The 15385-nt window shown below is 41.9% G+C and overlaps 1 protein-coding gene across 2 annotated transcripts in view; it reads right to left on the bottom strand.

The window, feature by feature from the left end:
• Positions 1–15385, bottom strand: part of LOC120927054 (suppressor of tumorigenicity 7 protein homolog) — a 241553-nt gene that overhangs the window by 97774 nt on the left and 128394 nt on the right. For both annotated transcript variants that reach the window (XM_040337485.1, XM_040337486.1), the window contains exons 10-11: positions 12057–12129; positions 10914–11016 (exon numbers count right to left, since the gene is read on the bottom strand). In XM_040337485.1, coding sequence (XP_040193419.1) covers positions 10914–11016; positions 12057–12129 — 176 coding nt within the window. The remainder of the gene's footprint in view (positions 1–10913; positions 11017–12056; positions 12130–15385) is intronic.

The following is a 15385-nucleotide window of genomic DNA, read 5'->3' as shown; positions in this document are numbered from 1 at the left end:
ACAGGGAAAGAGAAAATAGGACTAAGCCATCCTTAGGCCTGCATTGTTAACATCTGGAGTGACCAGAATGTACAGCAGAAGCTGTACTAATCCCATAATGAAAACAAACTGATTTGTAGCACACAGCAAAAAGGCTGCATGACAGGGGTTCACTTCTGAGAGAATTTTTTTTTTTCTGTTAAACATATTAAGGTAATCCTGCCCAGAGTTAAGCTTCAATATCAACCCATTATATCCACCAAACTGCATATACCAGGGGTGCTCAACCTTTTGAAGAGTGAGGGCCACTTAAGTGATTTGGCAAGCAGTGGAAGGCCACAATGAACTATGGGTTTTACCGCCCCCCAAACCGCAAATGTAAATGAGCCCTTACTGTCCTGAGCCATATAGAAAGTTGGAAGAAAAAGGAGTCGCGCTACTAAAAAATGTGAAAGGACACCAATAAGTGTCAATTGGATCAGTAAAAATTAATCAGTGAAATTTATGTGATAACATAAAATGATCATAACAGTATCAATACAACATGATTGACCATAGTGCAGTAAAGAGAAATGGAAAAAAAAAACGGAGCCAAAAGGCTTGAACACAGTCCCAAAGTGTAGTGATGAAAACAGCAGTAGTCCTTGTTGAGACGAAACGTCGGGAGGAGGCGCACTGACGTCACCGCGTCAGATGTTCCGGGCGCACGCTTCCATACAGGCCGGCCGGCTGGCTGTATTTTTTTATGCTCGTTATATGCTCGTTTTAAATGGGATTGATGTAAGTACGCAATCTGCTGTTTTTTTAATAAACCTTTATACAGTATCACGCTATGTGCTCTCCTTGGTTTCTTCATATGTTTTGGAGCTCTGCATCGGGCTGACACTAAGTGGGGATATTCACCATTGAGGCTTCACTATTAGATGAAGGATTGAATCTGGCCCTGCAGTGGAGACTGGATATCTGTGTTTATGCTAATTTTAATTTGATTTGCGGTAAGAGTCAGTGTTACCCGTGGGTGGAGGTCTCCTGTCTGTATTGATCACTACGTCGCGGATGTATCTGGCACCTTGGGATCTACTGCTGTTTTCATCACTACACTTTGGGACTGTGTTCAAGCCTTTTGGCTCCGTTTTTTTTTTTTCATTTCTCTTTACTGCACTATGGTCAATCATGTTGTATTGATACTGTTATGATCATTTTATGTTATCACATAAATTTCACTGATTAATTTTTACTGATCCAATTGACACTTATTGGTGTCCTTTCACATTTTTTAGTAGCGCGACTCCTTTTTTCTTCCATGTTTGTTTGATGTTGTATGACATCTTTGAGACGCAGCTGGTGCACTTGTTTTTGATATTTTGGTATGCGCAATATTTTTTCTGTGTTACATATAGAAAGTTGCTTTCACACTGCAGGATGATTCGGCACATTATTTTTACTTATATGTGAGTGCATTTTCATGTTAAGTAAATTCATTTGATGATATTTTACACTATGAGGAGCATCTGTATTTTGTTTCTGCATAAGCCTGTGCTGCTGGGAGATCAAAAAAGGCTGTTCAGTGGGCTTTAAATGACCATTCTGAGCAAGGGGGTCTTGTTGGTCTGGTAAGCCTGCATCCTGATATTATTTTCTGTGACGGTGGTTATTGCTGCCACTATTGGAAAAATTCTTTGAAGAAGGAAGACATATATCTATTTGCACATTTGAAGTGATACTGAAGTTATTTTTTTTTTTGTTCAAAATGGTGAAATGGTTTTACAAAGAGCAGCCCAGATCCTCCTCTCTGGTGCTCCTGGGCCCTCCCTCCTGTTGAGTTCCCCCACAGAAAGCTGCTTGCTAAGGGGGCACCCGAGCTGAGCCACAGCTCCCTGTGTTCATTCAAACATAGAGCCGCGGCCTGCCCCCTCCCCCTTTCAAAAAAATAAATAATAATAAAGATGCCATAAATCTATTCCCTATTTTGTAGACACTATCATTTTTACATAAACCAATCATTATACGCTTATTGCGATTTTTTTACCAAAAATATGTAGAAGAATATATATTGGCCTAAACTGATGAAGAATTTTTTTTTTTTATATATATATATAATTGTGGAATATTTATTATAGCAAAAAGTAAAATATATTGTTTTTTTTTTCAAAATCGTCACTTTTTGTTTATAGCGCAAAAAATAAAAGCCGCAGAGGTGATCAAATACCACCAAAAGAAAGCTCCATTTGTGGGGAAAAAAAGGACGTCAGTTTTCTTTGGGTACAGCGTCGCAGGACCGCGCAATTGTTAGTTAAAGCGACAGTGTCGAATTGCAAAAAAATCTCTGGTCATTAAGAGGGTAAAACTTTTCGGGGCTGAAGTGGTTAAGCAGATTGAATAAACCAACCAAGCTATTTAGTAAAACAGAAATAGCAAAATGCAGAATCCACAGTAGGCAATCACAATTTATTTTATACTAATCTGACAAAACTGACTGTTATGCGTTGTACACACGGTCAGGCTTTTGACCGTGCAAAAGTCCGCCGTGAGTCCATCAGAAAGAAAGAGAACAGGTTCTCTATCTAAGGTCCGTCGGACTTTCCGGAAAGAAAAGTCAGATGGAGGCTACACACGGCCGGACTTTCCTAGAAAAAAAGCCAGTCTGACTTTTTTTTCTCAGAAAATCCGGCCCTGTGCAAGAGTCATTATGGTTTACTTCAGTGTGCATTTAGCATTGTTCCATGCCCTTTCATGGAACAAACTCAAATACATAATAGCTAGAAAATGCCAGCAATTGCACTATAAAGAACAGAGGAAATGAACCTCAGTTATAATAATAATCAATTAGAGGTGGTATGGTGCTTTTATAAATTCGTCTAACGGTACATTCTTTATTATCCTTAATTATAACAAAATTAACAGTCTTAAGCTGCAGTTTTATCATCATCAGTAGCCTATTTATTGCAAAAATGACAATGAATTACTTGTTAATAGCAAATGATCAGGAGATTTATTTAACTTTTTGCTATCTGTGGCCTAGACATGGTAGAGAAAGCCATTACAAAACAGAAGCAGTTTCCTCTTGGCCCTGGGTGCTTGTCCAAGCTTACGCCAAAAATATACATTTCATAACAAGTCTGGGCAGAGATAAGCATTTGGGCTGGTGATGCAGACTTCAAAACTTCTGTCACTGCGGTCTTGAAATCTGAGAAGATATTTTTAGCAGATATAGAAAGGGCGGATTTGTTTGATGTATGCGATGAGGGAAACACAATGTCTGCTCTGTACATTATGCTGGTCCACTTATCTGTGAGACTATAGATTACACACCGCCTGGAGTGACAATATGCTGAGCATCAGCTACACAGAACTATATACAAGCAAAGACGGCACAAAACATCCAGTGTGACAAGTAGGATTACGGCTATACATTGCATTATACAACATTCAAAGAATGGTTTCACACTTATTACAATCAAAAACAGACAAAAGTTATGGAATTACTTTTGAAGCAGCACATGCACCCCCAGCAGCATTTTTCCTCTCGTAGCACAAGACTCTCCGGCCCAGATTCTCGTAGAATGGCGTATCTTTGCGGCGGCGTAACGTATCCGATTTACGTTACGCCTCTGCAACTTAGACGGGCAAGTGCTGTTTTCTCAAAGCACTTGCTCCGTAAGTTGCGGCGGCGTAGTGTAAATCGGCCGGCGTAAGCCCGCCTAATTCAAATGTTGAACAGGGGGGCGTGTTTTATGTTAATGTGCCGTGACCCCCGACGTCATTGACGTTTTGCACTTACGGCGCATGCGCCGTCCGTGGAATATCCCAGTGTGCTTTGCGGCAAAGTATGCCGCAAGGACGTATTGGTTTCGACATGTACGTAAATGACATCCAGCCCCTTACGCAAACGATGTAAAATTTTCAAATTTCAACGCGGGAACGACGGCCATACTTAACATTGGTACACCGCAGTTATGCCTCATATAGCAGGGGCAACTTTACGCTGGGAAAAGCCTAACGTAAACGGCGTAAATGTACTGCGTCGGCCGGGCGTACGTTCGGGAATTTGCGTATCTAGCTAATTTGCATACTCAACGCGGAATTCGACGGAAGCGCAACCTAGCGGCCAGCGTAAATATGCATTTACGATACGACGGTGTAACACAGTTACGCCAGTCGGATCTACGGGAAATCTATGCGCAACTGATTCTAAGAATCAGACGCATAGATATGACCGCGCAACGCAGAAATACGACGGCATATCTGGAGATACGCCGCCATATCTCCACTGAGAATCCGGGCCTTAATCTATACAATGGCCAGGACTCGTGTTCCCAAGGGACACAACCGGAAGCTTGCCAAAAGCTTTACAAATGCTTTTTAGAAATTGCTGTGCACACTGCTCTTATACAGTGTAAGCTGAAGCCTATGTGAACAAGGCTTAAAGTGATACGAAAATGGCAAGTGTCGTTTTTTTTTTTAAAAAGAAAAAGAGGTCATACTTACCTGCTCTGTGTAGCAATATTGCACAGAGAGGTCACTTTCCTCCTTTTCAGATGCCTCCTTTAGCAAAACAGGTGCTAAGGAGGCACCTATGACAGCGCGGTCCTTAGCCGGGCTGCGTGCATCCACAGACACAAACAGTGAAGGCAAGCCACGCCCCTGCTCACAGGAGCTTGATTGATGGCAGCAAGAGACTTTGGCTCTGCAGTGATCACAGCGATATATGTGTATGCTAATTGTACCCGTAATAGGGCCCACATTTATTTATTTTTTATTCTACATAAAACACACTGACTGCCACTAATACTAATTTAACCCTTTCATGCCTAAGCCTATTTCTGACATTTGTTGCTTAGAAGTTAAAATCCGTAATTTTTGCTAGAAAATTACTTAGAACCCCCAAACATTATATATATATATATATATATATATATATATATATATATATATATATATATATATATATATTTAGCAGAGAATCTAGAGAATAAAATGGCGATCGTTTCAATATTTTATATCACACTGTATTTGCGCAGCGTTCTTTCAAACGCAATTTTTTGGGGGAAAATATACTTTCATGAATTAAAAGAAAAAAACAAACAGTAAAGTCAGCCCAATTTTTTTGTATAATTTGAAAGATGATCTTACGCCGAGTAAATAGATACTCAACATGTCATGCTTTGAAATTGCGCACATTGATGGAATGACGACAAACTACAGTACAGGCATACCCCCCTTTAAGTACACTCACTTTACATACACTCGCGAGTAAGGACATACCTGTGAGTGTATGTAAAGTGCCTTACAAACATTTTGCAGCCGCAGAAGAAAGAGCTGAAGCTCCGAGAGCATAGCCCGCCCTGTTCCAGTGTGCCCCTGACACCCCCACTACAGCCCCTGAGACCTTAACTACAGCTCCTAACAACCCCACTACACCCCCTGACCCCCCACTACACCCTATAAGTGAAAAAAGGTATTGTTTCACTTTAAGTACATTTTCGTTTTACATACATGCTCTGGTCCCGTTGTGTACTTAAAAGTGGGGTATGCCTGTACCTAAAAACCTTCATAGGCGACGCATTAAATATTTTTATGGTTATCAGGTTAGAGTTATGCCCCGTACACACCATCACTTTATGTGATGAAAAAAAAACGACATTTTCTGTGAAGTAAAAAACAACGTTTTTGAAACTTCAATTTTCAAAGACGATTTTGCCTACACACCATCGTTTTTCTCACAATGTTCTAGCAAAGCGAGGTTACGTTCACCACGTTTTTCCATTGAAGCTCGCTTCATAACTAGCTTCTGGGCATGCGCGGGTTTAAAAACGTCGTTTTAAACGATGTTTTTTGCTAAACACGGTCAATTTCTGTGAAGTAAAAAACAACGTTTTGAAAAACGACACATAAAATTGAAGCATGCTTCAATTTTTTTTTGTCGTTTTTCACAAGACATAAAACGACGTTTTCCCCCCACACACGGTCATTTAAAGTGACGTTTTTAAAAACTTAGTTTATTTTCATCACATAAAGTGATGGTGTGTACGGGGCATTAGAGTTAAAGATGAGGTCTAGTGCTAGAATTTTTTTTCTTGATTGCGGCGATACCTTACACGTGTGATTTGAACATTGTTTATATATGAGGGCGCAACTTATGTGTGCCTTTTCTTTGCTGCGCAAGCTCACGGGGACTTGAACGTTTAAAAAAAAATAATAATAAAAATAAATACGAATAATTATTATTATTATTTTTTTACATTGTCTCTTTTTAAAAAAAAAAAAATGTATCACTTTTTTTGCGGTCACAAGGAATGTAAACATCCCTTGTGACAGTAATAGGTGGTGACAGGTACTCTTTATGGCGGGATCGGGGGTCTAAAAGACCCCAAATCCCTCCTTTGCACTTCGAAGTATTCATCAGATCGCCAAAAACAGCGATTCTGAATACTGTCATTTTTTTTTTTTTTTTTTAATCGCTGCCATTGGCAGCCGAGTAAACTGGAAGTGACATCATGATGTCGCTTCCGTGTTTACACATAGGAGTCTGGAACTTTTCTGGCTTCCATCCAGTGGCTCGGGACTCCCGGTGGGACGGGAGGCCCGGGAAGAGTGGCGGAAGTCCCCTCTGGCTCCTTCAGGATAACAGCAGAACGGCTTTTAGCCGTACCGGTTGTTATCCCTAAAGAGCCAACCGCTCGCTTTAAAAAAATGGTACTGGGATCATGCCTGCAGCTGCAGGCACCATCCCGGTATAACCTCTTAAAGCCGAGGCTGCATATATGCGTACGGTCGGCGCTAAGGGGTTTTAAACCATGTTTTTTGTTTTTTTTAATCCTACCTAAAATACACTGACAGTAGCATACTCCTGCGCATGAGTGAACATTCTCTATAGTGGCTGTAATGCCTTGAACCAAATGGATAATGCTTAAGGTGCCTTGCTGCCCTCTAGGATTAGGGTTGTCCTGACCACACTGTAGAAAATAAAATAAAAGAGGGTGCACTGACCTAGTACATTATACAACATACATTTATTGTATTAATAGAAAATCGTTAAAAAGCATCTGCATGATTATAGAACTAATTATCCCATACTGCTTCCTCTTGAGGTAGGTGAGCACAAGGTAGATATGCATCAGCAATATTCATGGTGCACCCATCTCATGAATATAAACACTCTCTAACTATATTACCAATTGTTGAAACATTTCCATATGAAGTACTGTACACGTATATACTATTGTAATGCTGATGTATGTGCAGATATAGCAAGCTTCAGCGTGGTCCATCACTGAGTTTTTATTATGACTCCTACAATTTTAACTATTTTCCCCCCGCCCTCCCTTGGGAGGGGTCATGGCTCCCACATCGTGGGTGTGTCTGTGTAGGTATAAATAATGCTGTTAAGATCATTTGTAGCTAGGCTCCGATGAAGAAGGTTTAACCTTCGAAACGCGTCAACCAGCAGGGACCTAGATTTGGAACACGATTGATCACTTTCATAGCAAATCAGAGTCTATCAGGCTAAACAAGAACACTGATAAATGCTTCGGGACACAACTGGAATCTATTCAAATTAAATTACCACCGCCTGTAGATATACTTCGGCAAAAAAAAATGGCACGACTGCACAAAGCAACATACCTATACGTTGCTTTGAATTTGCAGCTGTGCGGGCACGCGCCGGCCCCCCGTGATCGTCTCAGGCCGGGTACTCACGACCAAACATGTATGGTGAAAGCGGTCCGTCGGACCGTTTTCACCATACATGTCTGCCAGAGGGCTTCTGTACGATGGTTGTACACACCATCGTACAGAAGTCCGCGCGTAAACAATACGCGGGGCGTGTCCGCGGTGTCGCCGCGTCGATGACGCGGTGTCGCCGCGACAATGACGCAGCGACGTGGGCGGCCCGCCTTTAAAATGCTTCCACGCATGCGTCGAAGTCATTCGACGCATGCGAGGGACGGCGGGCGCCTGGACATGTACGGTAGGTCTGTACTGACGACCGAACATGTCCGAGCGGGCAGGATTCCAGCGGACTGTTTTAAAACAAGTCCAGGAATATTTGTCCGCTGGGAAAAGGCCCGGCGGGCAAATGTTTGCTGGAATTCGGCCCGCTCGCGCCCACACACGACCAAACATGTCTGCTGAAACTGGCCTGCGGACCAGTTTCAGCAGACATGTTTGGTCGTGAGTACGGGGCCTCACAGAGAGGCAGAACAGGGAGATGCCTATGTAAACAAGACATTTCCCTGTTCTGCCTAGTGACAAGACAGTGATCTACTGCTCCCTGTCATCGGGAGCAGTGATCACTGTCATGTCATTTGTAGTCTAGCCCCCCCCCCACAGTTAGAATCACTCCCTAGGACACACTTAACCCCTTCATCACCCCCTATAGTTTAACCCCTTCCCTGCCAGTGTCATTTACACAGTAATAAGTGCATTTTAATAGCACTGATCGCTGTATAAATGACAATGGTTGCAAAATAGTGTCAAAAGTGCCTGCCATAATGTCGCAGTCCCAATAAAAATCTAGTAAAAAAATTATAATAAAAATGCCATAAAACTATCCCCTATTTGTAGACGCTATAACTCTTGCGCAAACCAATTAATAAACGCTTATTGTGTTTTTTTTAACAAAAATATGTAGAAGAATATGTATCGGAGTAAACTGAGCGAAAAATTTATGTTTTTTTGAAAAAAAAATGTGGGATATTTATTATAGCAAAAAGTTAAATATATTGGGGGTTATTTACGAAAGGAAAATCCACTTTGCACTACAAGTACAAACTACAAGTGCAAAGTGCACTTGAAAGTGCACGTGGAAGTGCAGTCACTGTAGATCCGAGGGGGACATGCAAGGAAAATGAAAAACAGCATTTTAGCTTGCACGTGATTGGATGATAAAATCAGCAGAACTTCCCCTCATTTCAGATCTACCCCTCAGATTTACAGCGACTGCACTTCCAAGTGCAATTTCAAGTTTTCACTTGTAGTGCAAAGTGGATTTGCCTTTCGTAAATAACGCCCATTGTGTTTTTTTCAAAATTGTCGCTCTTTTTTTGTTTATAGTGCAAAAGATAAAAACCGCAGAGGTGATCAAATACCACCAAAATAAATCTTTATTTGTGTGGAAGAAAAGGACGTCAATTTTGTTTTGGTGCATTGTCGCACGACTGCACAATTGTCAATTAAAACGACGCAGTGTCGAATCACAAAAAGTGGTCTGGTCAGGAAGGGGGTTTCTTGTTATGTATAAAGTAGATAAAGTTAAGGGATGGTATGTATGACTTCCTGTGTAATGTCTTATTTGACAAAGTGCACATATGTATGTCTGTAGATGATAATAACAAAAATAACAACAACGCATTAGAATATAAATGCACACAGAACGTTCATGGTCGATCACTGCAAACATGTACCCCCCTTTATGCCAGTTTACATTTAAATCCCTTTTTATAACTGCATCCCTGACACCCAAAATCCACACTGTGACCCAACAGCTACACTGTACACACTTAGGACGGATTTATACTAGACTACTTTCCTCAAACCCCCTTCCAGACTGATTGTCCAGCTTATGAGTCGAATAGCATTCATAATATATACTGTTAACATTTATTCGAAAAATACTAGCAAACAAGTAGTTTTATTTTAAATATGTATATTGCTAACAATGCTTTAGATTATTTTTTTTATTAACGTGTAAACATTTTTCCTCAGCATGAATTAGTACACTGTTACAGCATGTCCCCGAGAAGTGCTTTACTCCAACCCAATCTTTTCTTTGCACCAACAGGCACAATTTAGTCAAACTGTTGAGAAAAAAAAATTGCAGCTAGTTTTTTTACTACCGAGTACAAATTAAATTATTTTTAATTTTTCTTGTTTGTTATTCCTCAGTTCAGCTGCTGTCGAAATCGATCAAATGTGGCTTAGCCATGAGAGAAGCCTAATCACACATTGGGTCAAGTAATTCCCTTTGATCATAGTCTGCCAGAATGTATAGTTGATAAGTAAAACAAGATGATCTATTGAGCATATACAGATTGATAGCAATTGCTAATGCACACTCTTGACTTTTCCTAAAGTAGGCACAAGCCAAACAATATTTTTTCTTTAATATTTTGGGAAAGGGTTTGTCTGTCACGTTTTATACTAATGTCCGAATTCCTGCTTGTTACATTTTCCTTAAACTTAGATCAATAGTTTGACTTCTCATGAATGAAACAGTCATGCATGGATTGACATTCAGCCCGTTCCTGCTGAGCGGACCAAATTTCAATCCATGTATAGCCAGCTTTAGACCCAGTTGTACAACAAGGTCAATACACATTGGTCTCATATCTGTATGTATTGTGACACCTCAAAGTGAGACATGCCGAGCCTTTACAGATTGACTGCCCACAGCCTGGAAATCTAAACAACAAAAGAAGATCTACAAAAACTTGAGAGCAGTTTGTTCCAGCAGTGCAACCTTGGGACACTAGAAGCCTACTAGAGCGAAGAGAAAAACAAAAAGGGAAGAAAGGGAAGAAGAGAGGGGTGGAACAAATGAGTGCATGGGAGAGAAAGATTAGCTGGCTTGGTACCCATCATCGGAACGCCAGTTTATTTTTGGAGAAAAGGGAAACTGCCGCTCTAGGTGAGTGCACTCAGCAATCAGTGTCCTCTCAGAAGCGTGGGTGAGTATGACTAAGCGCTGATACCCCAGTGCGAAACGCGTCAGCTATCCACCCCACTGTCTGCTGTGACTTGTAGTGCGGTTTGCATTTTTTACCATTAAAAGCAACTTTTTAAGAATTTTGTGGAAGTGCGGCTGTCCAGTCTTTTCTCCGGTCTTCGCCAGTTTATTTTTCCTCTCAAATACATTAACAGTAAAAAGATTAGAATAACATATCGGATAAGAAATAGCTATCTGAAAAGCATGTTAACTTTTCTTTTATTACCTTTGGTACATGAGGGTTAAACTCTACAGCACGGTGAATAGCTTCTACAGCATTCATTTCTGCAGTGCCGAGTCCTCTTCTGGAAGCTGTTTCAGGTGAAAACCTACAGAAAAAGGCTAAAGTCAGTCTTCCTTTCACTTCATACAGTGTTTTGCCAGGTACATACGGGCTGAAAACGGTTGGTTCGGCAGAAACTGGCCGACCTTCGTCCTGTGTGTACAATGTTCATGCTGGAAAACCAGCATCTGACCAGCGCTGGCAGCCAATGAGTGATCACTCAGCTCCCAGTCTGCAGCCATTCAGCATTCAGGTGAGTATGTATTTTTGCGATTTTCATTTCCCAAAGTTCTCCTTTATAATACAAGTCTAAATAAGGGAAACTGATTAAAAGTTATAGGGCCATATTCTCAAAGAATTACGCCAGCGTATCAGCAGATACGCCGACGTAAGTCCGATTCTAAGGCCGTCCTATGTTTAAGTGTATTCTCAAACTGAGATACACATAAACATGCCTAAGATACGACGGCCAGCGCCATTGTATCTTAGGCTGCAATATCTACGCTGACCGCTAGGTGGCGTTTCCTTTGCGGTCAGCATAGAATATGCAAATGATTAGTCACGCCGATTGACGAACGTACGCTTGCCCGTCGTAGTGTTTTTACGTCGTTTCCGTAAGCGATACGCGGCGTAAAGATAACCATGCCCCCTAGGTGGCGTACTCAATGTTAAGTATGGCCATCGTTCCCGCGTCGCAATTTGAAAATTTAACTTAGTTTGCGTAAGTCGTCTGTGAATGGCGCTGGACGCCATTTACGTTACCGTCAAAACAAATGACGTCCGTGCGACGTCATTTAGCGCAATGCACGTCGGGTAATTTACCCGACGGAGCATGCGCAGTACGATCGGCGCGGGAGCGCGCCTAATTTAAATGATCTACGCCCCCTACCAGGATCATTTGAATTAGGAGTGCTTCCGCAGGTGGACTTTACGATACGCCGCCGCAAGTTTACAGGTAAGTGGTTTGGGAATCAGGCACTTGCCCGTTAAACTTGCGGCGGAGTAATGTAAACGAAATACGTTAAGCCGCCGGATATCTTTGAGAATATGGCCCATAGTCTTTAAAATAAGATAAAAAATACTGACCTGTCAGACACTGCTCTGGCTTTTAATAATGCTGCTGTATAACATATTGTTGCCGACTTTGGAAGACTGATATCTATAAAAAAAAAAAAAAGGATAATATATTTGTTTATCAGCGAGGGAAATTGTCTGTTGACAGACGGTTGTCCTTAAATCTGACCGTTAGCACGCTCCTTTTGACAACTGCTGTCCAACTTTCTGCAAACAAATGTTGGATGACATGTTAGTAAATTTTCGTCAACGCTTGGCTGTCAGATTTTCGTATGGTCACTACACAAGTCTGTCACACAAAAGTTGAAAGTACAAACACGCATGCTCGGAATCAATGCATATCAAATACGAAATTAGCAGAAGAGGCCCAAAGGGTGGCGCTCAAGAGCTGAAATTCCTTGTAGTCACTATGTTTGTGTTTGTTGGCCGACAATTGTGTACCCTTAGTATACAAGACAAGATCCTGGCCCACGCCCTGAAGGCAAAATACTGACGTTTGGTTGGCCAACAATCGGATCGTGTGTACGAGGCTTTAGTCTTTAACCACAGGTTTTATGCTGCTACCTTGAGGTGATCAAGCACAAGCACAAAAATAATTAAGTTTGCACACCCCTATTTAACCCCTCTCATTCCCGGCTATTCATATGTCTGTTGCAAGCAATGAGGAAATAATAAATACCAGAGCAGAGAGACCTGTGTTCTGTACAGTTTGGCAAGAAATGGATTTTAAATCAATAGAGGATATTGAGTCTTTAGACTTTAACCATGGGACATCCAAAAACAGTCCAACTGAAGGGGTGGGCAACACAGAGAACAAATACCAACAGGCCCACTAAAGTAGTTGTAAACCTCATATGTATCAGTTCTCAAGGACTTAAAAAAATACAAAGCGCTGTATTTTTACCTCAGAATTAGCATCTCTGCACCTGTCACAGCTTTCTGAAAATATCCAGTCTGTGGGCATGTCTACGGACTAGAGCTCGGGAGACAGAGTTATGACACCACCGCCCCCATCTTCCAGCTGTACATTCCCCCAGACAACACACTAGCACCATTTTAGGCAGCGTGCACTGTGCTAGTAGTCTGCCCATGTCATTCCCAGCTGGAAGGTGAGGTGCACAGCTGGTAGGTGGGGCCAGTGATGTAATGACTCCCCCGCCCATGGACAGGAGATTTTTTAGAGTGTGACATGCGCAGAGATGAAAATATTGAGGTAAAAATACAGCACTTTGGATTTTTATAGAACAGACTATAAAATAGTGCATGACTGAGAACTGATGCATATGAGGTTTACAACCACTTGAAACGAAACACACTTCCAGTCAGGCTGGGGCAGCAAGAGACACGTACCCTTCACTCATGCATGAGTCTCCTCAGCATGCCTGCCGTCAAAGGAGAGGGGGTGGGTGGGGCGTTGTGACACCTCTTTTTTTTTTTAGTAGCAAAGCAGAGAGGATTACAGATGACAGGCTGCTTGTGTCCCTGCCAGACTGTGCACAAATGACTGTTAGCTAAAATGTTTGTTTACTTTTTATTATCTAGGTTTACAACCACTTTAACAAATGTGTCATAAAACAGCTTTACAGAATCAGAGCGGCTTGAAGCATCTTACGCCTGATGCTGAAAAGCTCAAAAGGCACCAACAAATCTGGTAATGTGACCCTTGGCCCTAGTTCACACATGAATGCGACTTTGAAATTGTGTTACTTGAGCGCGACTTCAAAGCTGCCCGTCAGTGCCATTTCATGTGCAGCTTGCCTGTGATTTCATGCACAGATGTCAACGCAAGTCGCACATGAAATCACCAAAAATAATGCTGGAACCTTTTTCAGATACGTGCAAGTCAGAGTTGCACAGATTTAAACAGTTCCATAGGCACAAATAGGGTGTTACTTGTCATGTGATTTTGAATTGTCAAATAGCACTACAAGTCACACCGATGTGACACCGGTGTGAACAGGGCTCAACAGGGAATGAAGGGGCTCTATCCTTTAGACTACAAGCTAAATTGAGGCTTGTCTAATCCACCTAGCAATGGTGGAGCAAGACACAGGGAGTCCCTGCGGGAACCCTCAGGAAGTACAAAGAGGACAGTGGAGATACATACAGTGAAGTACATCCTTAAGACAGTGGATTTACATTTCTGTATCATGATTTAGAGCAGGGCTTAAGAAAAGGACAATGCTATGGTTGAGGTGTAAGGAGAAAACCACCAATGATAAAAAGTCTCAGGACAAACTTGTCCTTGTGTAACACAAGGAAAGGCTCTTTACAGGATAAAGGCCGCTAACTCAGAGACCCTCTACTTAAAGTGGTTGTAAAGTCATTTTTTAAACTTTTACCTACAGGTAAGCCTATAATAAGGCTTACCTGTAGGTATAGAGAATATCTCCTAAACCTGTACGGTTTAGGAGATATTCCCCTCGCAATGCGCCGCTGATTGCAGCGGCGCATGCGCAGGGGGGATCCTCGACTAAAGGACCGGCAACCGCCGGACCTTGCCGAATTAAAGTCTCCCTCGCGCATGTGTGGGAGTGACGACATCGCCGCTCCAGCCAATCACATCGCTGAAGCGGCGATACCCGGAAGACACGCCGAGTCAAGATGACATCTCGCTCGGCGTGGACCAGGTAAGTTCTCTTCTCCTCGTTCCGAGGTAAGCATTTCATAATGAGCTAGTATGCGGTGCATACTAGCTCATTATGTCTTTTGCCTTGCAGGTGTAAAAAAAAAAAAATCCATATGTGGGTTTACAACCGCTTTAAGAGGTTGACAGCAACGAGTAAGACCAGCTTGTGAGTAAAGTCAAAACAGGTAATATGCCTAAAAGGTGTGAAGGGTTGACAGAACCAGGTTAAGGAGAGTGAGATTGGAATGTACAGCAGTAATGATGTGTGCGAAACCCTGAACAAATGCAACAAAAAGATAATAAGAGGTACCCAAGGCCAGACGTTGCTCTGAAGGAAGGACAGGATGTGTCCCATAAGTACTTCCTAGGATGACATTTCCTAGTCTCGCACCATGCATAATAGGTTTTCCAGGCACAATAGTAGACTGCATGACCAAATCCGATAGATTCGTCTTAAGACCTGGATTTCAACAAGCCTTTAAAACCAGTGACCGATTAGCAGGATAATGGACCAGCCCTTGAGACAGGAAGTCTAGGGTCCACAGAAAGTTTGCCAACAGTCTAAGTACGTCCAAGTACTATGTTGCTCTGGGCCAGCTTGATAAAGTGACAATCACTGTAATATAATTTTAACACAATACAGAGCCTCGATATCCGAAGACACATATCTATGTTCCTCTCCAGTGACAAAAAAAGTCAAACTTTTATCGAC

Source organism: Rana temporaria, chromosome 2, assembly GCF_905171775.1.
Source record: "Rana temporaria chromosome 2, aRanTem1.1, whole genome shotgun sequence".
In the NCBI taxonomy this organism is placed as follows: domain Eukaryota; kingdom Metazoa; phylum Chordata; class Amphibia; order Anura; family Ranidae; genus Rana; species Rana temporaria.
Note: the sequence above shows the minus strand (reverse complement) of the source record. Positions and strands in the feature narration are given on the sequence as shown.